Consider the following 27,455-nt stretch of genomic DNA (forward strand, 5'->3'; position numbering starts at 1 on the left):
ATCAGACTAGGTTGTTTTGGTGTGAGTTGCCAGGTGTCCAAGATATCAGCTGTAGAGATGTCTGCGTTCTCTCAGCTTGTGGTGCTCAAAGCGCCAAAAATACATCTGAAAAACAACATCAATGTCTCTGGTACTCAAGACAGGCATTGTTAGATGCAGCTTTATGTAGGAACTATTTTTTTTCAGCTGAACTACACCTGCCGACTGTATCACTGCGCAGAAGGAAGCGTGCATCTACTGCTAACTCACCTAGCATCTCTGAGCTAGCTAATGATACAGCTCAACTGTGGAGGACGCCATTAATGTTTATATCTCGATGAGCCTCTTGTCCATGAGTAGATGTGCAAATTTGTAGGTTTGATTTTGGGGTGAACTGTCCCTTTAAAGTTGGATTGATGCATCCCTGACAAAACAAATCACCAAAAAGGATCAAATCTTGCAGGTATGTTGTTATCGGATTTATTAAACATGAATCATTATATAAAAAGTTGCACATTGAACACAGGCATTTCAACATTTTTAGTAGAAAACCTAATTTTTTTTTCTGTCGTTCTCGTTAAAGTCACATGGCAACAAAAGCCTCTCCTCACTTACAGTAACATCTGCCAGGTGAGAGTGACGAGATGCTTTGGACTTTCTTACATCATGTTAGAACTTTAAAGGATTGGTTTACCAAGATTACAAAAAACATCTGTGGTATCTATCTAGTCATGCTGGTAGCTTTTATTATATTCTCCAAGGTTTAAAGTATCTGGTTTCATCGCAGACCTCACTGTGAACAGTTTTTATTGGAACTGTATGTTGAACCACAGAAACAGTCCCTATGAAGACTGCTCACAGTGACGTCTGTGGATTAGTTGCCCATTAATCCTGAGGTGAAAGGCAACTAAGGTACTTTAAAACCACAATTTGCGTAAAAATCATTCTTGTTTTCAGAGTGGTATCTCACGCAAATGTAAACACACAGATATGATTCACATATTTTTAGATTCAGTGTGACTTTGACTCTCCGAGGATGTGATTAACTCTGAGATGTCTCCCGGATAAATGTCCATAAATCTACTTTGAAGTCAAAGAAAGATGCTCCTTATAACTCCCAAACTATCCAGCGATATGTAACTGTACACTCATGGGTACACTGCAAACAGGCATATTTTAATGGCGCCAATTTTCCAAAGAAAATTCAGCAGCAGTGTTAGACTTTGAAGATGTCATTTCAATGCTGATGCAACAATCAACTCCAAACCAAGGCAAATAAAGCCAAAGTTTCAATGTATTTGTTGTATCTTTTGTCTTTGTAATTTAGGTGAACTAACCCTTTAAAACACGTCACACAGTAAAACATACAGTTACCTTAAATATAAAGAAAGCTACATATTTACAGGTGGTGTCATATTGACCTGACGGCTCATGTGGAGTTTATCTGTGAGGACGAACTACTGCTGCCGGAGCTCTTGGTCTTCTGCCCTCTGGTGGCGCTGGGCTGCCGCTGCACTCGCTGGCTGGAGGCCTCCCTGCTCTTCTCACTGTGGCTCGCTCCAGCTTTACTGCGCACTGCTGACACAAAGTGAGAACACACAGCAAGTTAAAGGAGCAGACGGATGTTTGGTTACTGTGAGTGTTGGTTTGAACGCTCCAAACAACGTGAAAATGGAAATGGGCGATGACATGCAGTTCACACAGAGAAAAGGAAATGGTTCTGGTTTCTTACCTTCTTTTAAATACAGCTGACAGAACTGCACATTAACTAAAGCAGAGACCATAAAGTGACCAGAAAGAAAAAGCAGATATGAACTGAGATAATTCAGTGTGTTTCCAGATACTTTAGGCGAGACTATGAAAGTCCTGCTTCCCCTGAAGATCAAGCTGTTTGAATTCAGTTTTCCACCATCATCAGCAAACGTGGCGAAGAGGAACCATAACACTGACACACATGAAATTATTTTTGGAATTTGTGAATCAATTCGAAATCACAGAACTTATAACGTAATTTCTGATGTTATATTATTTTTGGGGTCAGTTCAATGTTCCCTCAACATCATCAGAGTCAGCTCCTCCATAACTGGGTTAGGGTTAAAATCTGTCTTTAACTATTTGAGATATTGCGCTGATAATATTGATGAAAGACAGACAGACAAACAAACAAGCAAACAAACAAACAGGCAGGGGGGAAAACATAACCTCAAAGGTGGAGGTATGTGGGAACTTAGGGACTGAGAGAACATAGGTGTTGAAGGAACATAGGGCTGAGGGAACATATGGACTAAGGGAACATATGGGTTGAAGAAACATGGGACTGAGGGAATAGGGATTGAGGGAACACAGGGCTGTAAGAACATAGGGGTTGAGGGAACATAAGGCAGACGGAACATAGGCCTGAGGGAACATATGGATGGCAGAAAACAAGGCTGAGGGAACCTAGGGGTTGAGGAAATATAAGATTAAGGGAACATGGGGTTGAGGCAATACAGCGATTAAGAGAACCTAAAGCTCAGAGAATATAGGGGTTGAGGGAACACAAGGCGGAGGGAACATTGGGAGTGAGGGACCATAGGGTTAAAGGAAAATAGGGCTGAGGGAACACAGGACTGAGGGAACCTAGGGGTTGATGGAACACAGTGCTGAGAGAACATGGGGTTGAGGGAACATAGGGCTGAGGGAACCTAGGGGTTGATGGAACACAGGACTGAGGAAACCTAGGGGTTGAGGGAACATAGGGCTGAGAGAACATGGGGTTGATGGAACACAGGGCTAAAGAAATGAGGATTGAGGGAACATAAGGCTGGAAGAACATAAGGGTTGAGGGAACATAAGGCTGGCAGAAGATAGGATTTACGGGAACATAGGACTGAAGGAACCTAGAGGTTGTGGGAACATAGGGATTGAAGGAAAATATGGCTGTGGGAACATGAGGGTTTAGGAAACATGGGACTGAGGGAACATGGGGTTGAGGGAACACAGGGCTAAGAAAATGAGGATTCAGGGAACATAGGGCTGGAAGAGCATAGGGGTTGATGGAGCACAGGGCTGACAGAACATAGGGTTTAAGGGAACATAGGACTGAGGGAACCTAGAGGCTGGGGTAACATAGGAATTGAAGGAAAATATGGCTGTGGGAACATGGGGGTTCAGGAAACATACAGTTGAGAGAATATAGGGGTTGAGGGAACAGGGATTGAGGAAACATAGGGCTGTAAGAACATAGGGTTTAAGGGAACATAAGGCTGACAGAACATAGGGCTGAGGGAACAAAGGGTTGAGAGAAATTATGACTGTGGGAACATGGGGGTTGAGGGAACATAGGAGTGAAAGAATGAAGACGCACTCCTTTTTCTTTTTACCCCCTAATTGTGAAGCATACTGTTTCAAATGAAAATTAATAACACTGTGCATTGAGTATGTCCACTTAAGAGACAAAGAAAGAAAAATTCTAATTTAATTCAAATTTTAATTTAATTCAAAGAGGACATGTTCTATATTTTCCTAGTCCACACACACATGCATGTGCACACACACACATGCATACACACATTGTTTCCACTCAGCATCATTATGAAATGAGCACAGCATGTAGTTGAGGAACAGTCCTGCTCCACACACTGAAGTTAACATACACAACAGTTATAATAAAGAAAGGCAGGCAGGCGGGCAGATGGAGGTGGAGGACAAAGTGCAGCAGAGGGGACCTTGAGAGTGAGGAGAGCTAGCGTCTTGGGGGCCGTAGACCACAATCTTAGTGTTGACCCTTGTGGCTCTGGGGCCAGAGGCTGAGGGGGGAGCTGCAGGAGGCTTAGGGCTCTTTCCAGAGACCAAAGAGTCCTCTTCTTCAGTCAACAACAAAAAACAGAATTCAAGAAGGATAGAACAGAAATTAGAAAGCAGGGAGACATGCGCACAGTGAAGATCAGCTTGTGTTATGAGTGTCTACTGAACATCCTGGGTCTTCATGTAGTTAGTGAGGGGATTAGGTGGTGCAGAGTGCAGGACAACAACATCTACTACAGTGAGTGCAGCTACTTAAGTGAAGGTGTATGAATATTTCACATGATTGAAGAGGGAAGTGAGAAGCAAAGAGCACAAGAAGAATAAAGAGAGCGAACTGAAAGGTAGAAAAACATTTGAAACATTCTTAAAGTTGTGTCCTTCTCTACACTTTGATATGAAAAGCTTTGAGCCGGTGCTCTGAAGACCTCAAGCTCTTTTACTCTGCAGAAAGGGATCCACACACACACACACACACACACACACACATTTACCATTTACCACAGTTTGTTTTTTTCCTGCTCAAAGCTTCTATCTAAAAGTTTCAAGATCGGTTATTTGATGGGGTGCTCGACAGGTGATTTGCAGCTGTACTTGACAACTGCAAGACCAGCAATATTTTTCACGTCTGACATTTTCCCTACCACTGCAGAAACAGCACAGGTGTAACTAATAAAGCCCAGTTCAGACCAAAGATTCATGATGAGACAAGTTGAAGCAAGCAGCTACTTGTAACGCTCCGTTCTGCAACGTTCTAAAAACCTGCTGGTTCACACCGATGTAACTAGATGAGACGGTGTATCATCTCTAGTCAACAACTCTCTGTACTTCTGATCTGATTTGCAGCTTTTCAGACTTATTTTGTGGCTGAATATAATTTGTAGCTTCTTAAAATCTGAATGAGGATAGTGATAGTGAGATACTGGCTACAGTGATGAAACAAAACCAGCATCAGATGGACTGTATTCATAATCAATACGCCACAATAATATGAATAACCAGCGCCAATTCATCAGTCAATAAGAAGAGTGAGGGGGTCAGCAGCAGTGAGACACCGTCTGACACCGGCACACCATGAGAACGGAAACAGAGGGAGCACCTGCTGCAGTGAAGAACACGCTGTCTGAGGTCATTTTGACTTGACCAGCGGACACTACAAGCTGATTGGCTGCTGAAACAGGTGACGTGCTTTAAAACCAGCTGCTGGCGATTTGACCAGCTGAGTTGCAGGTGACATCATCAGGCAGCTTGAGTCGAGCTCAGAGCAGCCAGTTCACACTGCTGCAAATTTTCTCTGCAACCTCTGAAAAGGTTCCATTCCATTTAGGAGTAAAAGTGAGCAAGCAGGAACTGAACGCCTGAATGGAGCATAGCCATTATTAATGTTATTATTAAACCTGTGCAGCAAAGTCAAAATGAGAGAGGTCATGTTACTTGTGTGCTACACCTGTAGCCTCCATACTAATTACAAAGGGGAAACACTAGAATTTCAACGCTAAGTTTAGAGTTTTTTATAAACTAATGGTTTTATATCACCTAGTTTAGGACCATTAGCACCCCTACTGTCTGCGTCCATGTTATGCACAAAAATAATGGTAAATAGATAAATATATTTTATATTCAAGGTCATGGAATATGACTTTATAAACTTCCCAAACACCGAATTTGAATAGTTTCAAATTAAATTTCATGACCTGTTACAAAATTTTCAACCAACTGCGTGCAATAAAACCCAAAAACAAAAAAAAACACAGCCCTGTGCAGTCATTTACATCATGTGTCAAGAAATTACCAACATCCATGTCAACGGACAGAGAAGGTAGCACTTAAAAAGCAAATTTTGTGTTGGCGCACCATACTGAAAAAGTTAGGCGCACCAGTGCAACCAATTTAATAAGTAAGTCTGGAGTGAATGCGAGGAAGTGTCGATGAAGATTCTCAGTCACCCAGGTCATGGTAATCATAAGTGCTATATCGTAGGCAACTGGACTTGCTTGAGTTTCTTGAAGACGTTTCGCCTCTCATCCAAGAAGCTTCTTCAGATTTAAAGCACCAGTCTCCGCATCAGTCCGTTAAAACTGAAGCAGCTAAGGATGCACCGATCTGATATCTGGATCAAATATCAGCCCCGATATCATCAAAATAGATGGATCGGGTATTGGCAAATGCAACCTATACCTGAGGCGATCCTTTCCCTTTAAATCTATTGTGACGCGAGCTACGTCATACGTCATGGAGCGAAGGAGAGAATCTGCTGTGTGGAGGTATTTCTCAATATTCCAACTGCTGCTGCACAATTGTTTATTTTTGTTAAACATAAATAGTTTCATTTAATCTTAGGAAAGATCTGTGTAGTCATCAATGCCTGATGCCTCTAGTCTTTCCTGTTCTCCATGTAAAGGTATATAGCTTTTTAGGTCAGGCATGGTATTGGATCAGTATCGGGTATCGGCTGATACTCAAAGCCACAGCATCGGGATCTGTATCCAAACTGAAAAAGCTGGATCGGTGCATCTCTAGAAGAAGCCTCCTGGGTGAGAGGTGAAACATCTTCAAGAAACTCAAGCAAGTCCAGTTGCCTATGATAAAGCACTTATGAATGGGAGGGAGTGATTTCAAACACAATCAAAGGACAATGTGACATCATCATTGTTATTACACCAGAGCTTTCCAGCTACCGCTAGCCAAGCTGTGATGAAAAAGACCTGTTGTGCGCAGGTATACCAAGTCTAATGACACCTCACCCTCCCAACCTTTAAATCATCCAGTGATGACAAATTGTGCTTCAATTTTTAAGAAGGTGGAGAATATTGTGACATGTCACAGCGGAACAAATGATGAAATGAATGCTGCAATTTGGCTGCTTCTGTTTAAAGGTCCCAGTATTATGCATACTGGCTCACTACGACGCTATCATGGCCTACTGGGACACCTGAAGAGAACGTTACTGACTTTAATGTTCTGTGCTTTTCCTGTTAGATTTAGTTTGCTGGCCCATTAGACCTCTGTTCCTGACTGTCAGGCACGTACACATGTCCCTCATGTTTATGTTAGTTTTCCTGCACCTGTCAGAGCAGGGGTTGCCTACACCTGACACTATTTATGAGCACATGGACTATAACGACTGTGACTTCATATAATTGTCAGTGTCCAGGCTGCACACACTGACCTCTGGGCTCTGTTGGTGCTGTGGTGATGCTGGTGGTGTGTGAGGCAGTTGAAGTCTCCCCGCCGCCGCCGCCGCAGCTGTCAGCTACCCTCTGACCTGCACACATGGCCTTCAGAGTCTGGAACACAGCCTGAGGAGCCACGTTCATCTTCAGCAGGTCCACTATGATCCTGCGTGGGGGGGCAAGAGGAGGATGTGAGAGCAGGGCTCCTTCCTGTTCAGCACTACAGTCATGTGTCTGCTGGTTATATGAGACTCACTTGAAGACCTCCTGGTCCACGGTGATGCCTGCAGCCTGGGTCAGCTCGAACAGCTCTGTCTCTTCAGCACTCAGGACCTTCTTCTTCTTGATGGCATATTTCTGCACGTTACTGGTGACCACCAGAGCAGGGGAGTCTGGGGCGGAGGGGACCGTCTGCTGCGGCTGCTGAGACATCAGTGAAGGGTACCTGACGGGACGTGGATGTGGAGGATGAGTGGGAATGAAAAAAGGTATATTTAAATAATAAACCTCGATCTATAGGGCTGTAATGTTAACGTTGAGTTAGCCGCCTGAAAGGAAAACATGGAGGAACTTGTTTCGACTTCCTGTCTAAAAATAAACAAATACACAACAAACAGACCTGAAAATTGTTATAATAATTATTATAATAATTATTATAATAATTACCGAACAATTATTTATTAAAATGAAAAACACCTACCGTTAAATTAGCGGTGATATTATAAGTTAGCGGGTACCGTTAGCAACAACAGTTACACTTGCTAGAGCCAGGCGAGGCGCGCCAAATATACGTCATTACAACAAGACAAACCGTGTTGCCTTATGGGACTGGTAGTCGGTAGCCATTTATTTGTTAAAACAACACTTAAACATCTACAGAGCCTACACTTTACTATGTAATAATAATAAAATAATAATAATAATAATGACAATATTAAATAATAATTCATTTTACAAATAATAATAAATAAATTCAATAAATAATAAATAATTAATAATAAAAAATAATAAAAAAATAAATAATGATAATATTTGATTATTATTATTTATTTATTTATTTATTTATTTATTTTGAGGGGGGCGCATTTTCCTTATATCTCATGTTATGTGTTATTTCTTTCATGTAATGGAGTAACCACAAGTGCTCTACCTATAACTGAAATGTTGGTACAGTGGGTTTAATAACAAACATATAATCAATCTCACTGTCTTAATCTAAATCTAAGCAGGCAATGTCTACATATGCATATACTAAAATACCCATTCAATCTTTATTCCAGCACTCTGTGTGTACCCTCGCATTATTTGTATCCCTGTTTGGCTGAAAATCACATATCAGCCTAGGCCTATTAAGAAAGTGTGTTTTAAAACAGGTACTTCTTTTATCAGAAGCTTCATCTAACATTAGCATATGTTGTAACTCTGATATATCACAATGTTTATTATAGCTATGGATTTTATTCAGCTGAACAATTTAGTGTTGCTTACAAACTATTATTCTCACAAATGTGGATATGGCAGCCATCAGTGGGCTCACTGTAAACTGGTTAGACGCACTGCACCAACATTCCAGGCATGAGTAGAGCACTTGTTATTCTATAATATGGAAGAAATGACACATAACTAAAGACTCCAGTGGAAGAAACTCTGGAGAAGTTACAGCCCTGATTTGCTAGTTTTGAAATGAAGATCTTTTTTCCTTTCTCCTCTCTCTCTGTTTTATTTTCTTTATTTTTGTGTTCATGTTGGACAGCGTACATTATATTGTTTGACAATTTGTATGTTGGTCTTGATTGAAATGTGCACATTGCAGCATCAGAATCAGAATTAGAAATACTTTATTGATCCCTAAGGGCACATTGTGATTTGTTACAGCCGCTCTGATGTAAAGAATAGAGAATTATAAGAAGTAAGAATAAGAGTATGAAGTCGACGTATATAAATATAAAGTAATCAAATAAAATGAAACAGAATTAAATTAAAATGTGCATTATGCTACAATGTTTAACACTAGTACTTAAGTTATTAACAGTAAAATATATATATTCACAGTGCTGAGTCTGTAAGTGTGTAAAAATATAAATAAATCAATAAATAAATAGGCTACAAATATGTGCATTGTGCTTTGAATCAATAAACATTTAGTAAGGAAACAAAAAACAAACAAAAATGGACATTATAAAGTAACTCCTCTAACGAAAACCTTTAAAATGAATTTACTATCTTTCTGAAATGTTTAAATGTAGGCCCCATTGGTACTAAAATAACATTAAAACTATCTGTGTTTTAATTATTCCCAATCCCTCCTGTTTATGACGCGTTATTAAAAGATTATTTTTAACATATGAATCCATTCATTTGTGTGTTTTAATATACATATTCTGTCTGGACCTGAATCTTGCAGGTAACAAACCTGTACTGCGGTGCTCTTTTGTAAACAGTTTGCGTTAGCTACTGCGCATGCGCAACAAAGGAGACATTCGATGACATCGCAATGTTTCTCGCTATGTGTAAGATATGACGCCTAAAATGTACATTATATTATCGGCATCGTATTGAAAATAATAAATATGTAATGTATAGATGTAAAAACATAAAACAAGGAACAGCACTGTTTGCTAATCGATGCTAACGGGGCTTACCGAGCGAAACCGGAAGTACCTGCGGGATTGTCCTCTCGCACCTGCTCAGTCCTCTGCGCTGTCGTCCAAGAATGGCCGCTGCTGCAGCAGGAATAAACAAGCAGGGCGCCGTAGCGACGATGGAGCCCTGCATCCGACACGGGAGGGGAGCTCATGGAAACACGGTGAAGGTCGTTATTCTGTCACTAAAATCCACAGACACGTAACTGTCGCGGCGATCGTGTCGTCCGGTTAGTTTACACGGAGCGCCGACAGCAGGCTCGTCTTCGTGGCTCCAGATTTTGGCTGCTGCGTTGGCGTTGCTGGCGGTGGATGGCGAACAGTCAGCTAGATTCAATAAGAGCTGCGTGTTAGAGTCGTTTCAGAGGAAGGTTACTGCTCAGATATTTCATCATGAGCCGGTGCAGTCAGCATCACAGCGGGATGTGTGTGTGTGGATGTGTGGATGGATGTGTGTGTGTGTGTGTGTGTGCAGGGTGCTAACAGAGCTGGGTGGCCTCTGCATTAGCTGTGGGTGCCATTGAGGTTGGCTGCAGCTCCTCTGTGTGGCAGCACAGCTCAGGGACGTGATCGATTGTAAAGTGTCTGCAAAGTTGGGACCTGCTCCTCTTTAAATGTGTTCAGTAGATGTCAACATGACGTTTGTTATTAGGGGGGTTAACTATCTGATATGCTTAGAGTCAAGGTGACTGCACCTCACAGTAATGACTCTCATATATTCTCTCTGGCTCCTTGCAGCATCCCTCAGCATGAAGTCACACATGAACTCAGTGCCAGCTGTTACACACTTCCTGTCTCTGCAGCAGTGACTGTCACAGTCTCACAGACAAGGCCTTCTGGAGGTTGATCACATTGTGTCTTCACTTACAGGTGCTGGAGTGTGGTGTGTGTGAGGACGTCTTCTCCCTCCAGGGGGACAAGGTCCCTCGTCTCCTGCTGTGTGGTCACACAGTGTGCCATGACTGTCTGACCCGGCTGCCCCTCCATGGCAGAGCGGTCCGCTGCCCCTTCGACAGACAGGTCACTGAGCTGGGTGAGTGAGAGGCTGGTTGTGTCAGTGCTTTGGTTACAGGTCAAACAACGAGTCATGAGCATCACGTCGCACAGAGACACATCTGGCAATGATAGAAATGATTATATGAACCAGTTTCGACTGCTTCATGACTCCAGGGTGCTAAAGTCTGACACGTCTGTCCACCTGGAGACAGTCTGGAAGATTTATAGTGTCTTACTTTGACTTGTCAAACCAACAAGCGCAAAAATCCCAGAACCAAAAGACAACCTTACAACAACATCCAGCGACCTTCAGGTTTTTTTTACTTTCAATCCATGGCAGAAACTGTCAGAGGTGTGAACAAGTCATTGTTTTGCAAGTCACAAGTCTTTGCACTCAAGTCCAAAGTTAAGACAGGCCCAAGCCCTCAAGAGTTTGGAGTCTTAAACGAGTCATAATCATATATTAAATCCACAAAAATCATGAGTGCTGTGTCTCTGTCTGTGATTTTTTTTTACGTTTTCGATACTGCAATTTGTTTTTGTCGACCACCTTGTAGTTTAATTATCTTTAGTATCATTTTTCCAACCTGTGCTCAGTAACATAAAGTTAGTTCGTCATGTTTCTCTCCTGCAACTTGCTAAGATGCTGATTGTTTGGTTCAAACAAAGTGGATCATCTGCAGAGAATTCAGAGCGTTAATATTGTCTGATTGAGGAGATGAATTGATTCACAGCACACGTTTTAAAATAACATAGTTTTTAATCTTTGGACTTGGGGAAAGGTATCAAATATTTGAAAGTCAAAAGGCTCAAGTCCAAGTGAAGTCGCGAGAACGGTTGTATGTGATTATGGTTGTATGTCCTGCCATTGTGAGGATCCATCCATTTTCATCCACTTGTCTGAAGCTGGGTCTCGGGGGCTGAGCAAAGCACCCCAGACGTCCCTCTCCCCAGCAACACTTTCCAGCTCCTCCTGGAGGACCCCAAGGTGTTCCCAGACCAGATGAGATATATAATCCCTCCAGTGTGTTCTGGGTCTGCCCCGGGGCCTCCTACCAGTGGGACGTGCCTGAAACACCTCTAACAGGAGGCGCCCAGGAGGATCCTGATCAGATGCTGAACCACCTCAACTGATCCTTTTCGATGTGAAGGAACAGCCGCTCTACTCCGAGCTCCCTCCAGATGTCTGACTCCTCCCCCTATCTCTAAGGCTGAGCCCAGACACCCTACAGAGGAAACTCATTTCGGCTGCTTGTATCTGCGATCTCATTCTTTTGGTCACTACCCAGAGCTCATGACCATAGGTGAGGGTTGGGACATAGATGGACCAGTAAATCGAAAGCTTCGCCTTCAGGCTCAGCTCCCTCTTCACCACGAGGGACCGTGAGGAGAGCGGAAAAAATGCAAAGTGAACTTGCTCGACCAACCGATATTATGTGGTGGGCCATACATAATTTGAACTCGCCAGGAGCCTTTTAAAAACCATTTTAAACTGATTTTTTGAGCCATTTATCAGTTATAAAGACCCTGAGAGGAATGAAAACTCAAAGTTTTTTTGTAAAACAAATCTCTAAACTATTTAAGAACAAGCACATCTAACCAAAGTTGGGTTGCAGCGGTATGAGATTTTCCCGTTACGATCACCGTCTCAGTTTCATGATATCATGGTATTACATAGTTATTATTATCAGTTACAATGACAATGAGAACAGAAGGTTCTTTTGGTCGAAACAAATGCTCCTACAGAGCTTGAAACGTCTTTTTTAAATCGAAATATGTGTAAAAAGTCAGACATAGTTGAGGAGGAAAGGAGATACATGAGCAGGTGGTATTCTCTGTTCATTAACATTAGTCTTACAGTAAACATCTTCAGTGCTTAAGAAGTTTGTGTTTCCTGTTCTCTTCACTTTTCTCTGTCATTTTGTCTGATAGTGTTTTCTTTATTTGCTCTTCAGGGGACTCTGGAGTTTGGGGTCTGAAGAAGAACTTCGCTCTGCTTGAACTTCTGGAGCGACTCCAGAATGGAGCGACCAACCAGTCTGGGATGGCGGAGGACGCCCTGAAAGGAATGGGAGAAGTAAGACAACTTTATATCAGATATATTATATCACCCTTCACACCTGCTGCACCTTTCTCTCACTATTCTTCTCTTCACTAGTGTATAATCCGCTGTGACGAGGACGAGAGCCACACAGCCTCCATGTACTGCACCGTGTGTGCCACCCACCTGTGTGCCGAGTGCTCCCAGCTCACCCACTCCACACGCACGCTGGCCAAACACCGCCGGGTGCCGCTGGCTGACAAGCCTCATGAGAAGACCCTGTGCCCGCAGCATCAGGTCCACGCCATCGAGTTTGTCTGCCTGGAAGAAGCCTGTCAGTCCGGGCCCCTCATGTGCTGCGTGTGTAAGGAGTACGGCAAGCACCAGGGACATAAGGTAGTTCACAACAAGCTACAGCCTCACGTTTGATATCATTTCAAGAAACAAGCTCATGTGTTCTCCATTTTTATTTTTTCAGCACGCTGTTCTTGAGACTGAAGCCAATCAGATCCGTGCGTCCATCCTGGACATGGCCCACTGCATCCGCACCTTCACAGACGAAGTGTCCGAGTACTCGAGGAAGCTGGTGGGCATCGTGCAGCAAATAGAAGGCGGGGAGCAGATAGTGGAGGACGGAGTCGGCATGGCACACACTGAACATGTAAGATAGGATTTATCTTAATCTCAGACATCAGTGACTGTGCTTTACTTCTGGCGTTAACGTCTTCCCTGTGTCTTCGTCAGGTCCCCGGCACAGCAGAGAGCGCTCGCTCATGTGTCCGAGCTTACTTCGCAGACCTCCACGAGACTCTGTGTCGGCAGGAGGAGATGGCGCTGAGCGTGGTGGACGCTCACGTCAGGGAGAGGCTGATCTGGCTGAGGCAGCAGCAGGAGGACATGACCATCCTGCTGTCTCAGGTCTCCACAGCCTGCCTACACTGTGAGAAAACTCTTCAGCAGGTACGAGACATGACAAACACTATGATTAAATAAATAAATATCTCATACAACCCCACTTATGTATGTTGCCTGTGTCCCGCCGTAGGACGACTGCAGAGTTGTGCTTGCGAAGCAGGAGATCAACTGTTTGCTGGAGACGCTTCAGAAGCAGCAGCACCAGTTCACAGAGCTGGCAGATCACATTCAGCTGGATGCTGGCATCCCTGTCACCTTCACTAAGGTACACACCGTCTCTACTCCTACAGTGGCTGCTCCTGGAGATCTGCACTGAGAGTTTGGGCTTGTTCCAATATGTAACAACGTGATCCTGTTTCAGGACAACCGGGTCCACATTGGTCCGAAGATGGAGATCCGTGTAGTAACTCTTGGGCTCGATGGAGCTGGGAAAACCACCATCCTCTTCAAGCTGAAACAAGACGAGTTCATGCAACCCATCCCAACCATCGGTAAATGCATTATATAGTGTACAATATATATATATAGTTTAATCAGTTTATAATGAATCCACAATGATAAAAGGTCTTTTCAATTGTTTTTTTAAAGGTTTCAACGTGGAGACAGTTGAATATAAGAATTTGAAATTCACTATCTGGGACGTGGGTGGAAAACATAAGCTGCGACCTCTCTGGAAACACTATTATCTCAACACTCAAGGTAATGTCTGTGTTCTGTGCACTTTAAATATGTTGTTTTGTGTTGTCTAAATGTCACAAAATCCTGATGACTTTTCATATTTTGTTGCACTGTAAGGACCTGATCACACAGAAAGGGTTTCAGCAGCTGGAGGTGCCTTTTTGTAATTGATTTTAATGAGAATTAAGCTTTTTGCTTGTGTTTTTTGCGTTGCAATGTGCCTCACATTTCTGCAATCTAGGCGCCTGGCGTTTTTGTCAAAGCGCTCTGAACTCCTCAAGTTGAAATACTTAACCCAAAGCAGAAAAACGCCCCATGTCAGTTAGTAACAATGGAAGAGAAACTGATGGTAGCAGCTGCTGGATACCCAGAGCTATACGGCCTGATGATAGACAGCAGGTTGTCAAACTGCCCCCGAGTCATCCTAAAATATGCCTGTAAACGTCCATGATGGAGGAGAAGCTCCTGGACCAACTGGTGGTACTCCCCATGATCCAGCCTCTTTTTTAGGGTCTCATGTACCCACACAGATCTCTGTTTATCTGCTGACAGCCTCTCACCCTCAACCAGAGCTACAGACAGTACCCTCTGCCTCAACATGGCAGCAGCTACACACTAATTACTGGGAAAAAACATTACATGGGAAGGTTAGTGTCAGGAGGTGATGGTGTGGTTGCCTGGCGCTTCCTGTGTGATCAGAGCCTAACTTTACGAAGTGATGTCATTGAAACTTAAGTTGAGCTCTGCACATTTTCCTTGTTTTTTAGCGAACTGAGCAAAATGCAGGTTCTGTGTTTGATCTCTCGGCTGCAGATTCAAATTCAAACACTGTAGGCAGACTTCCTTGTTTGGCTGCATTCATTGTCTCAGTGATTCTATATTTATTAAACAGCCATTGTACTGACCAAGGCTGTAACTTCTGATAAACCTGCATCATGTAATTCATTTAGACTTTAGACACTTTGTAGAAATCTGTTTTCACCCAGACAGTAAACGGTCATTTGAACTTGACTGAATGTTGAAACAAACATGAAAACCGAGGGGGTGAATATGTTTTTTAGTTTAGTAAGACAAACAAAAGCCCTTCCTTAGTCAAAATTATAATTTGACAAGATGTTCGTTTCACAAGTGATTTTTTTCTTCTGTAACACGTGACGATTGTGCAGCATCATGTTTGAAAATTCAGCAGCTTAATGATTTCCAAAAGTTAATGGTGGATGTCAAAGCTGTGCCTCTCTTCCCTGACTCTCGTTATGCGTGTGCAGCGGTGGTGTTCGTGATTGACAGCTGCCACAGAGACAGACTCATGGAGGCTCACAGTGAGCTGGCCAAACTACTGACGGAGAAGGAGCTGAGGGACGCCTTGCTGCTCATCTTTGCAAACAAACAGGTACTGGAACAACACTCTGAGAATGGAGACTGATACACACAATACTATAATGCTCCCGAATATATCTCCTGGACTGAAAAAGCAATTGATACCATGCTGCTGATTTTCCCCTCCACCACTAATAAATTATATACAGTACATGTTGTCGTAGCTCAGAGAGTTGCTCATGTGATGCCTGTGTGCAGGACGTACCTGGTGTGGTGTCTGTGGAGGAGATGACGGAGCTGCTGAGCCTACACAAGCTGTGCTGTGGGAGGAGCTGGCACATTCAGGGCTGTGACGCCCGCAGTGGGATGGGCCTCCACGAGGGGCTGGATTGGCTCTCCAGGCAGCTGGTGGCTGCTGGCGTCCTGGACGTCGCCTAAACGTTACTTTGACTCTCCCCTAACGACTCGAACCCCGCATCCTCTGAGCCCTGCTCATCAGCTCCCCCTCCACTCCCCAATATTAACTTTGAAGACTGCGGCTCTAAGCCCGCCCTCCTCATCTTTCCTTCTTTGCGCACCAATGTGGGCAAAGAAAACAAGATGTAAATACGTTCTCTCGCTTCATGAAACTACAACCTCCGAGATATACACTCACCGGCCCCAGAACCTTGAGTTGCTTCTTTTCCAAGGCAGCTTACAGTCTAACATGTCGCTTGCTTTAGTTTCTCTTTGTTCTAACCTTTTCTTCCCAGAGACAAGCTGTTATCTGGCACCTATCGCTCGCTGACTCGGGTCCAGTAATATGTTAAAAATGCTCCTTGTGCCCTGGCAGAGTGAACTCTATCTGTATTTTCTATCCTCATCATAACCGCCTCCATATGTGACAGTAATCTTCAGTAAACGCAGAGTAGTCTGTACGGTAGTGATTTTCGTACCTTCTGTTGATTCAGTATACTCTGACGACACATCATATAATCCTGATAATTACTGCAACAACCTTTTAGCTGCGTATCTGCAGGTGAGACGGGACAGAGATGTTCACCGCGGACGACTTTAAACTTTCGGCTCTCCTCTCACTTTGCCTTCATCTGATGTAAGCAATAGCAGTGGGTGTTTCATGGGGTCTTTAAGTTATGTGTGTTCTTTTTTATAAGTGTACTCTGAACCTATTTAATGCCACAGCTGGTCTTGAGATGGCGCACCAGTGGGGTTTTGGTGGGGATGTTTTCTGTTACAGAACAAAGTGTTTACTGAACTTATTTATGAGAGGGAATGTTACTTTGATACCAGGCTGTAGTGTAACGCACCGATTCTGCCTCCGTTTTGTGGAGCCTCGCACGCAGGATTTGTGGAATGCACTTGTTTTGCTGCCTCACTACCAGTTTTCATTTGGGAGCAAATGAACTTTCTGCTGTTTCTTAGTAGACCGAGTATTAATCTCACTGCAAAAAAAATAAGACAGATATTCCTATTTAAACATCTCACACGTCCTGTTAATCTGTCTGGAGTGCTCACGAGATGGTACACCTGTAACAGACAGCCTTCAGTAATAATGTAATGTGAACATAGTGAAACCTAACACTGACACTCGTCTTGTTATTGAGGATCCATGGTTTGACTTTGAGTTAATCTTTATTCATTGCTATGTAATGTTTACTACATGTATCTATGTATAAAAATACAAATAAAAAAATGCACGTGTGAAAAGCCTTTCCACAGTCTGTGAAAACATTTCCATTTGTTTCTGAAATGTAGAAGCACAATGCGCATCCAAACCTTTGTTACCAGTGGACTTGATGATGGCTTTTGTAAATTATTCATAATGTGTTGCTGTAAAATAAACTAATTGACCTGATTTGTCGCCTGGAAGCTTCTTCTTTGGGGTCATTAACAACTTGGCACTAACACATAATCTTAGTACAGTCTCACTCTTTAATAACTGGTAAAAAACATCACTGTACAGGGATGGATGAAGACGTACAATCACTTTATGGTGATGTTGATGATGCTGATGTCTTCGTACGGTTTGTCCGTCTTGGGGTTGACTTTGACGTTGGAGATCCTCTGGACGGCCTCCATGCCCTTCGTACACCGTCCAAACACAGTGTGCTTGTTGTCGAGCCACGGCTGAGGGAAAACAGACGCACATTAAACAATCTGCATCACAAGGAAGATATTTTAAGGCCCTTTTCAGACATAAGTCATGCTGTTAAATGTTGGAGCTGTACTCAGACGTGACTGAACCTTGGTAGATAATTATATATAGTATTTGGCATCCGATGTGAGTGAGACAGAGAGAGCAGCACTGCTGGAGAACAGAGATGAGCTGGAAAATAATGATCCAGGAGGGAAGCCAAGTGTCTTCTGTTCTCTCTCAGGCGGCGTCAGGGGACGATTTTCAAACTCAGCTGAAGCCTTTATTAATGACTACTCTGAGCATGAGAGACACTCACCCCTGCCTCTAACTAATGGCACTCTTAATAAATTTCCTCATCAGTTTAACAATTAATTAGCATTAATACGACATTGTGATTATGGGAATGTCCTCAGGTTTCTCCCCTGTGTAGGATCATATTGGTCAGTGGTCAGAATGTGAACGGCCCAGTTCGTAATGACAAAAAAAAGTCTCCTTGGTGACAAAACTAGTGCCGAATTTAAACAGATTTGTATTTATAATACTGAAAACTGGCCTTATAACCTGTGCTGAGATGATTCTGAGGTGATGGAAGAGCCTCAGACTCCAACACTAAATATGTGGATAGTTCAAATGATGGAAACTACTGCATGTGACAAGATTAAACTGAAAAAACAATATGGTTAATGAACAATGGGACAGTTTCAGCAGATATATGTCTGGAGGGAACTATTTGATCATGTACAGACACTGATGATGCGGTATAGCACACCTGTAAATGACACGTTGGATCATGATTGGCTCACTGCTGCAACTGAATAGCTGCCTTTCCTGTATTAATGTTTTCCTGCCTGTTTGTTTTTAAGTGTAGTTTTTTTGTTAATGATTTTCCTGTTAAAAATGTTACAAAAATTAAAATACAACAACAGTCCAACATTCCCCGAGCACGATTAGAAATGACAAGATGTCAGTTTGGGACTCTAATATAACCCCTCAGTGTGCTTCTTTGCTCACATGCTGGTAGACACTGGTTCCCAACACGTGGGTCCTGAGCACCACTTATACCCCATTTCCACAAAATTAGCTCTGGTTTGCATGGAACCATTAAAATCAAGGACGTGTCATGAACAGAGGGCGTTGCACAATGCTCAACGGAAGTTAACAGCAGTAGCAAGATGGCGGATCATGCTGATTACCTGCAAACTTTTGTTTTCTTGTAACAGATATTTGTTTAATTTTAACTGTTTTTACTGGTGTTTTTATTTGACCTCTGTATTTATTTGTTTTTATCTGCACTCTCTTGCACTTTGAGATAGGCCAGTGCAATACCTGTAGTTCCTTTTGATTGTAACCTTACATACAAGGCAAATGGTTGCATTACTCTTGCACCAGTAGTCCGTAACTGTAACACACTCAGTGCACTATGTTGGCAACTTGTCTGTGTTGATTGTATGTATGCATGTATGTATGTATGTATGTGAATATTGCAGCTGTTTGCACTATACTGCCCAAGACGAATTTCCCTTGCGGGACAATAAAGTTTATCTTATCTTATCTTATATTCAAAAAACAAGCATGTACCTACGGAAGTGTACTGCATTCACTTGACAAATAAAAAAAAAATCTGTTTTTCTGAGTACTTTTTTTCTGAGTTAAGAGAGCAATAGAACAACAGACGCTTTCATTCCTTTCTTGAGAGCTGGATATAATGGAAGCAAACATGACCCGCTTGTTTAGTTTAATCCAGTTTTACTTTGTTTTGGGTTATGTGTCCATCTGATTCTGGAGAAACACTGCAATGTCCAGCAGATGTGAATGAGCTTTTCGTCTGAACAAACGCAAAGTCTTAAGGTGCCTGCGTAAAGTCGACAAACTAATGATAACACCGTCTGTATGACTTAAAGACAAGAGTGTCTCCCAGTGTCTCAAACCTAAAACACAGTAAAACTGGATTAAACTAAACAAGCGGCTCATGTTTGCTTCCATTATATCCAGCTCTCAAGAAAGAAAGCATCTGTTGTTCTATTGCTCTCTTAACTCAGAAAAAAATACTCAGAAAAAAAAAAAAAAAAAAAAATTACTCAATTACTCCTCTGGATTTTAAGAATTTTTTTTTTTTTTTTAAATAAAAGTTAGTTTAAAAAAAGAACTGTGAATTTTATGATTTATTTAAAGTATGTAAAGCATTTGGGTGGATATCAACACTATAAGCAGTTCACATGAAAGAGAGGTTTCTCTTCTTTTGCTCATTTTTTGCAACATTTTTATAGACTAATCTGACATGAAAACATTTTCCTCTACAACTTAAAACTGTCTCATTCATCGTGTTTCAAAGTTTTATTTTCTTTGGGCATAATAGATGTTTAAATAGTATCTTGAGAAATAAGGTTCAGGTTAGACATTGTTTCTACACTTAACTTTTGCCCAGATTTAACAAACAAGACGTAACATTTAAGTTGGTCAGCTCTAAAGACTTCTGCAGGCTAATTATTTTGAACTTTAACACAGAGCCAGGCTGTTTCCCCATTTCCAGTCTTGCTATGCTGAGCGGCTGCAGCTTCATATGCACCATACAGACATGAGAGTTGCATCAATCTTCTCCTCTAACTCTCAACCCGAAAGCAAAGAAGCAAATTTACCAAGATGTCAAACTATTCCTCTGTGTGACACATATTTCACAGAGCTCTTAAAGAGACACAGTGAGACATACATCTAAGCTCTAGGTGCATGTTTAATCTTTGGCTGCCGGAGCCTTTATGTGAATCTGATGGCATGCAGTTCAGACTTGTCCGACCTAGTTGAACTGTCTTTGTGTCTTTTACTAAACGTAGCCCGAGGGCTAACCTGAACCTGAGACTGGCATGTGCAATATAAAGCACATTAATGAAGTGAACGTCTGAGGGGGGGCTTTATAGTTGGGTTTGCCATTGTGACTGATTAATGAGGAAACTTACAGTCGGTACAACAGTGATGAAAAACTGTGAGCCGTTGGTGCCGGGGCCTCCGTTCGCCATACTGAGCGTGTACGGGCGGTCGTGTCTCAGCGTGGCGTGGAACTCATCCTCAAACTCTCCTCCCCAGATGCTCTCTCCACCCATGCCTGTGCCTGTAGGGTCTCCTGTCTGAATCATAAAACCCTGCACACAACAAAGACAACGATTTACACACAGCTTGATGCAGAGTCATTTAAGTGATTATGTCTTTCTAACCAGGTCAGAAATCTCACCTTGATGACTCTGTGGAATATGTGACCATTGTAGTAACCGTTCCTGCTGTGGACACAGAAGTTCTCCACAGTTTTGGGGCACCTAAAAACAACAGAGCACAGTAATGTTTATATCTAGTGAAGAGTAAAGGAGACTTCTGAACAAAGCTGTAATGTTCTCAGACACTTACTCTACAGGGAACAGCTTGATGTGGATGTCTCCCATGGTGGTGTGGATGATGGCGCTGTCAGAGACTCTCTTGGGGCCCTCAGCCTGTGTGGCAGCCATCACCTCCTCCTTCGACGGCTTCTCGTTAAAGATGTCTCTGTCCGAGTCTGCGCTCTTTGTATCCTCTGGTTCCCTCTTTGAGAACTGACGTTAGGAAAAAAGAATGATCTAGTAAGAGCGGTGGAACAATAACTATATCATGTTAAATTTGAAGGTTTCGTTATCTCACCATGTAGAAGCGGTTCTTCTTAAACGCGGTGCAGAACACGGTGGGGTCGGGCTCCACATTCTCTAAGGCAGGGTTGTCAGATGCCTTCATCTCCACAGTGGGGGCCACGTGCATGGCCTTTGCGACCCCCTGGAACAGACTCAGCTGGACCACACGAATGTTCTCCAACTTCCCGAGAATCCGCACACATCTGAGGAACAACATCCAAAAACATTTAATCTAACATTCACCTAGACTATGTGGGATAGATGGCCCGATACCATTTCTTACTTTTACCCCTACCCCTCCTTTGCCCCTTTGGACAGAGTTAAGACGGGGTAGTGGATGAAATCTTCACCTATTAAACTGGACAACCCTTCAAAACGCAGATACGTCATCAGTAGTAGTTTTCATAAAGAGATGCAACGATGGCAATGATGGTGTTATCACAATGACATTTGCCATTTATCTGATGGAGATAAAGAAGCATGGATGATCGTGACTCTTTCACAGCTTCAGTTTCACACTATCAATCAATCAAATGACTCATCAAACAAAAGAGAACACTGCTTCATCACCAGGCCACTAGCGTCGTTGTAGGCTAATGTTAGCAACCTCTGCTCCTAGCCTGCCAGTCTGCACTGATATTAGAGGAGCAGTAACAAGTCCAGCAACTTCACTAATGGACTTCAGTTAAATTTTGGGCATCATAAGCCATCAAAAGGGCAGGAATGCAACATGGAAATACATCAAAATGCAGGTCTTTAACTCACAAATCAGCAATAAGTATGTTACCTTGGCTAGCTAGTTAGCTACAGGGACATCAACACACTACTACCAATATTGTTATGCTTGATATAAAGACACGGTCCATAGAAACACATTAAAGGAAGATTATAGGATGGTTAACATGAGTTTTAAATATCTATTGACAAAGAAAATACATTTGTGGGTTTCTGTTGTTGCTTGTACAGCCGTTTACAACTTTCTGTTTGGTTTGTACCTCCGTACAACCTCTGTTTGGAGGGCCAAGTGGCCCCTGACACTTTACTCTACCCCTCTATCTCACCAAGAATCGGGACACTCTACCTCTAAACGTGAACAAGTAAAACGAGGTGGTAAGGGCTAAATTGTTAGGGGCATAGGGTGTTTTGGGATGGAGCCTTCAAGGTTTAATTAAGCAACCAACACTTGAGTCACTTTAGGACGTTCTCCCCTCCATATAATCGCACCTGTTGGTTTCCACATTGATGACCTTGATGCCCAGCATGGTCCCATACAGCACAAAGTGTCCAGTTTCATCAAAGATGATATTTGTCAGTCGGATGCCGTCCACCTTCTCCAGCTCTCTCTCCACAGCCATCCGCCTCCCGAACTCCATGTCAGGCAGCTGCTGCCTCATCTGCTGCAACTCTGTGAACATCTAACACATGAAGCAGGAGGGATAAGCACGTGAGTTAGACTCATCTTGTAAGATCGGGGCTAAACAGCAAGTGAGAACTTACAGTTAATGATTCATCGAACACTCTCATCAGTTTCCCCGTTAGGAAGCGAAAGATCCGAACTTTCCTGTCAGAAGCGATGGTGGCCATTTTCTTCCCATCGAAAGAGAACGCGAGGCTGGTGGGATACGTTTTGTGTTTTGCAAATTCATACAAGTCTGTGTCTGTTTTGTATTCCCAGTGCACATGCTTGGGGAACTTGAATTCATTTGGGAGGCCGGTCCAGTATTCCAGCATTCCTGCTTTGTCAGCAGAGACGATTACTCTAAATTTGGGATTCAGGCGGATTTGAGACAGAGGCGACGAGTGCATCTTGTCGAAGACGTGCAGGGGCTGGTTGCTTCCCCGTCCATCGTAGACGAAGATCTTCCCTGTGGATTTTTCCGAGCAGGCCACCGTAGAGATCGCGTCCCCGGGATTGTAGATCCACTCTGACTGGCCTGGATGGAAGCTGCACAGACGAGATGAAAAATGCATGTTACACTAAGAAAGAGGTGCCAGTGCATGTTTGTAACATCTTCTGTGCACACATACTACACCTGAAGTACAATGCCTTTATAAACTCACCCCAGCTTCAGCATATTGATCATGTCAAAGTTGACAACATCAAAAACTTTCATGGCCTGATCATCACCAACAGAACAGACGAGGGCTCCTTCAGCACTGACTGCGATACTTTCTATCACACCTGCAGAAAATACAACAGTCATTCATCGAACTATAAGATACATGTTATATTTGAGTAAACAAAACTAAAATGAAACGCAGGGAAGTCAGGATGCAATTCTATCTTGCCCTCTGCCATTAACCACAAATAAATAATCAGACAGACTGTCAAAGACTCAAGTGATAAAGTTAATACACACCGAGATGGCTTCTAAAGTGTTTGACAAACTCTATTCCCTCCTCCTCCTTCTTCTTCCAGAACTTGACATGGCCGTCCTGGCTGGCCGTGATAATGAAGTCTGTCCTGAAAAAAGTATGATTTACCTCATAAGAAAGAAAGCCATGAACAAGAGGATAAATGAAGTCAAATCAATGAATGTAAACTTCCTTTTATATATTAAGACATAGCCATCACTGTATAGGAAGAAATTTAGATTTGAAGGATTCAGAGACATCACAAACCCCTGTTGCGTTGATGGGAGAGCCCTTCATCATCACAGGTGCATAAAGGCACTCACACTATCGTATAACACACCAATTCGAAGTCTTATTTAGATTTGACATGGAACAGTCTTCTTTTAAAAGTGTATAACATTCTTTGGACACAAGAACATTAATGATAACACTGTCTTAACGCACAGGAAATGCTGGTCTAAACTGTATAGTGGCTACAGTGATAATTAAAGGTCCAGTGTGCAGGATTATGGGGATATATTGGCAGAAATGGAATATAATAAATATGTTTTCTTTAGTGTATAATCACCCGAAAATAAGAGTGTTTTTGTTAAGTTAGAATGAGCCATTTCTATCTACGTATGGAGCTGCAGATCCTCATCTATGAAGATCACCATGTTGCATCGCCATATTTCTACAGCAGCCCAGAATGGACAAACCAAACACTGACTCTAGAGAGGGACATTCATGTTTTTGCGTTCTTGCGTCAGCCACTGTTGATAGCAACCTTTAAAACACAGATGTTTTTTTTTGTTTTTTTTTAAACTGCTTTATCGCTTGTTATTTTTGGATTAAATCACCAGGTCCATTTATTTTGGAGAGGAAGAAACCTCTGCCCATAATTCAGCTCCCAGTAAAAACCTCCTGAATGTCTGGATCTTAAATTAGCAGGTGCTGGTCTAGCAGCCCGTCTGCAACAAGCCAAACCGTGTTGGAGAATCGCTGATTTGTAACATTGCACTGATTTATCCTGTGTTTTCATCGGTTTTAATCCTCTGCTCTGTTTGTTTTGGAGAAGAAGAGACTTCTGTGGATAATTCGGCTCCTGATAAAACCACCCTCTATCATCTAAACATAATAATTAATCTTTGATAAAGTATATGTAACAGGAAATCTGTCCCATCAGGTTAGACTAAGTTGAATACAGTGTGTGTCATAAGTTTACTGCCAAATCACTTACTTGGAACAAACTATGTGTGTGATGACGTCTCTGTGCATGTAGCTCCGCTCATACATCGCAGCTGAGGGCAGGTTGTCCAGATAAACACGCTCATACTCGAGCACTGGAGGAGAAAACAAAACAAAAACACGCAGGAGTTAGCGGGAGTTTGGTTAGCATGGTTAGCATAGTTTAGCAGGAGTCGCAGATAAATCAAAAAATGTGGAGCTCAAACCGCCGGAAACGAACCTTTCCTTTTCTTAGCCTTGGTGGCTTCACTTGGCATGGGTCCGACCCATTCATCGTCTTCTCCATCACCTTCTCCATCCTGGTTGTCATCTGCTTTTCGCTTGAGTTCCACATTATTTTCTTCTGCCGCCATTGCTGCCAATCTTCCGTGTCCTTCCGGTATTACGGTACTTCCGCTCGACGACTACCACTTACGATATATCTGTTACTAGTTTTACGTGTAACTCATTAATATTTTTGATATATTTTATCATAACTAATAAAGCATTTCATTGAAAAGGTTAGCTAAATTTTCGGACAATTTTCTGTACTATTTACGCGCTATAAAAAAGAAATACAGGAGCAACGACGTTCATCGCCTGAAATACTTATTTTAAAAGCTCCAACATACATTAGCGTCACTACACGGTGACAAAAGTATAATTAGTGTTTTTAAAGATGTGAATATCAGGTTTTACCATTCAAATTTAAGTATTTTAACCGATTTTAACTGCGTTAGCTGCAGTGGAACAAAGTCTCTGTTGTTTCCGAGGATGTATTATCATGGAACACTTGGGTCAAACCAAAAGTCAAAAAATTGTAGGGGAGTCCAAAATATCGCTTGGGATTGTTCCGTCACCTACACATCTGCAGATTGATACTCATGTTATTTTAATATTCACTTAGTGTAATATGAATATCCAGCCACTAATTTAAATACTAACAGCCGAATAAATCACGAGATGAAAAATATTTAAACCGAGGACCCCCCCGCGTACTCGGAAGTAAACAATACGCTCACATGTATGGCCAATATGGCTGTGGTCTCAAAAGTATAATATTTTTCACTTGTAAAGCAAACTAGTTTAGCTAACATCACCGCTTTATGTGACGGTGTATTATATTTTTAAGTATCAGACAATTTAAAAAAGACATTTCTTGCGTTAACGACAAACCCCGGCGGCAGGATGAGCAATATTTACATCCAGGAGCCTCCGTCAAATGGGAAGGTGAGCGCCACTTTTTGCAGCTTTTACATCAAATTATCTTTTTATGCGCATTTCAATCGAAAGCCTGCTCTTATTACTTGCTTATTACAGTACGATCGTTTAGCTACGTTGCGCGTGTCGACAAACACTGTTGAAATGCAGCAGTGTCATGTTATATTGAATTACAATAAAATAGTTTGACCCTTCATTGTATGTCTCTGCAGCTGACGTTAGTTGTGTCAGATGAAATATTAGAGCTGTAGAATATATGATTTGCATTCTGACTGTGCAGGTAAACGTGGAAATGTGAGTATAGTGTCTAATTCAACTGTCTCCACTCTGTCATCTTTCCTTAGGTCCTGTTGAAGACCACAGCAGGAGACATTGACATTGAGCTGTGGTCCAAGGAGGCTCCTAAAGCATGCAGGAACTTTGTGCAGCTGTGCATGGAAAGTAAGAATCCAGAGCAAGTTAAACGACTGTATCACACACTGCAAAACTTCTAGAAACAAACCTGCTAAAGACCAGACATGACAGCAACATCAGTCAGTTTGTAGAGGCCTGCTTTTGTAGCCTACTTTAAAAACACATGCCAAGAGTTCTATCTGTAGAATTTTCTGGTATGATAGTGCAAGTGGCTTTAGATAATTGTATTACCACAATGTTTAAAATGTCAATAGCATATACATTTATCACCCTGACGTGATGGTGCAACAGTGAGCCATCGTTCTTTGTTAAAGGAAAGCGCTCATAGTTTGAAATACAGGTGTTAAAATGATATGTTTAATTATATTGAGATTGTGGTTATGTGTTTTATGCAACAGTGAGGAATTGATAATTAATTTTATGATAGTTTCAGAATCTTAGATACACTTTGAATTACTTTTCACAAGTATTAAGATCTCTCTTTTTACACATCCTGACAAACTGTCTTTGTATGTGCCCCCATTTCTGTATGAGTTAAAACAGACTTGTCTGAGAGCACTGACTGGTTGCAGCTGGACACATCCCTGCTGTGATTATCTGTCCATTAATTTCATGATATAAAAATGTATCATGGATGAAATTAATAGATTTTGAATTCTCGCAAACGCAGCATTTGTTATTTCACTTTTGGCATTTATTGTCAGCAGTGCTTTATTTTATGGGTTCCTGGAATGAACCGTGTAATCTGGTACTTATTATAGGAGATAAAAAATAATGTTATTAAAGAAAAGCTCAACTTAAACCCAGTTGAACATTAATCTAACATTAATCTAATACTGGACACTTTATTATCTCCACATGTTGATTTTTATGTTTGCTTGGAGACAACTGACCCGCTGTGCACTGACTAAAAGACTAGTTTATGCCAGCAATTGGATGCTGGCCTTTCTT

At 42.1% G+C, this 27,455-nt stretch overlaps 4 protein-coding genes across 5 annotated transcripts in view; 2 read left to right on the forward strand and 2 right to left on the reverse strand.

Annotated features, from left to right (window-relative positions):
* Nucleotides 1-443: 443 nt before the first annotated feature.
* Nucleotides 444-7,731, reverse strand: mzt2b (mitotic spindle organizing protein 2B). The gene is made up of 5 exons (XM_050053486.1): nt 7,636-7,731; nt 7,192-7,380; nt 6,932-7,101; nt 3,687-3,824; nt 444-1,554 (listed from the first exon to the last, which is right to left on the reverse strand). Exons 2-5 carry the CDS (start codon nt 7,365-7,367, stop codon nt 1,409-1,411), a joined length of 630 nt encoding a protein of 209 aa, XP_049909443.1. The 5' UTR covers nt 7,368-7,380; nt 7,636-7,731; the 3' UTR covers nt 444-1,408.
* Nucleotides 7,288-16,981, forward strand: trim23 (tripartite motif containing 23). 2 transcript variants are annotated; one of them, XM_050053462.1, is made up of 11 exons: nt 7,288-7,423; nt 10,448-10,610; nt 12,529-12,650; nt 12,732-13,010; nt 13,093-13,275; nt 13,359-13,574; nt 13,660-13,794; nt 13,891-14,020; nt 14,118-14,228; nt 15,473-15,597; nt 15,783-16,981. In XM_050053462.1, the coding sequence occupies exons 3-11, from the start codon at nt 12,618-12,620 to the stop codon at nt 15,960-15,962; spliced, it is 1,392 nt and encodes a 463-aa protein (XP_049909419.1). In that variant the 5' UTR covers nt 7,288-7,423; nt 10,448-10,610; nt 12,529-12,617; the 3' UTR covers nt 15,963-16,981. The 2 variants fall into 2 exon arrangements, with proteins under 2 accessions (XP_049909419.1, XP_049909418.1); XM_050053461.1 differs by lacking the exon at nt 7,288-7,423 and adding an exon at nt 9,593-9,747.
* A 461-nt stretch (nt 16,982-17,442) lies between these two features.
* On the reverse strand, nt 17,443-25,292 carry ppwd1 (peptidylprolyl isomerase domain and WD repeat containing 1). Its single transcript, XM_050053459.1, has 11 exons — nt 25,111-25,292; nt 24,883-24,985; nt 23,669-23,772; nt 23,370-23,490; nt 22,806-23,253; nt 22,533-22,723; nt 21,322-21,511; nt 21,055-21,236; nt 20,885-20,966; nt 20,613-20,795; nt 17,443-17,651 (listed from the first exon to the last, which is right to left on the reverse strand). The coding sequence occupies exons 1-11, from the start codon at nt 25,241-25,243 to the stop codon at nt 17,508-17,510; spliced, it is 1,881 nt and encodes a 626-aa protein (XP_049909416.1). The 5' UTR covers nt 25,244-25,292; the 3' UTR covers nt 17,443-17,507.
* A 569-nt stretch (nt 25,293-25,861) lies between these two features.
* cwc27 (CWC27 spliceosome associated cyclophilin) overlaps nt 25,862-27,455 on the forward strand; it is a 43,391-nt gene continuing 41,797 nt past the window's right edge. Inside the window, exons 1-2 of the mRNA XM_050053468.1 lie at nt 25,862-26,099; nt 26,435-26,531. Coding sequence (XP_049909425.1) covers nt 26,058-26,099; nt 26,435-26,531 — 139 coding nt within the window. The 5' untranslated portion in view covers nt 25,862-26,057. The remainder of the gene's footprint in view (nt 26,100-26,434; nt 26,532-27,455) is intronic.

Source organism: Epinephelus moara, chromosome 9, assembly GCF_006386435.1.
Source record: "Epinephelus moara isolate mb chromosome 9, YSFRI_EMoa_1.0, whole genome shotgun sequence".
NCBI classification, from domain to species: domain Eukaryota; kingdom Metazoa; phylum Chordata; class Actinopteri; order Perciformes; family Serranidae; genus Epinephelus; species Epinephelus moara.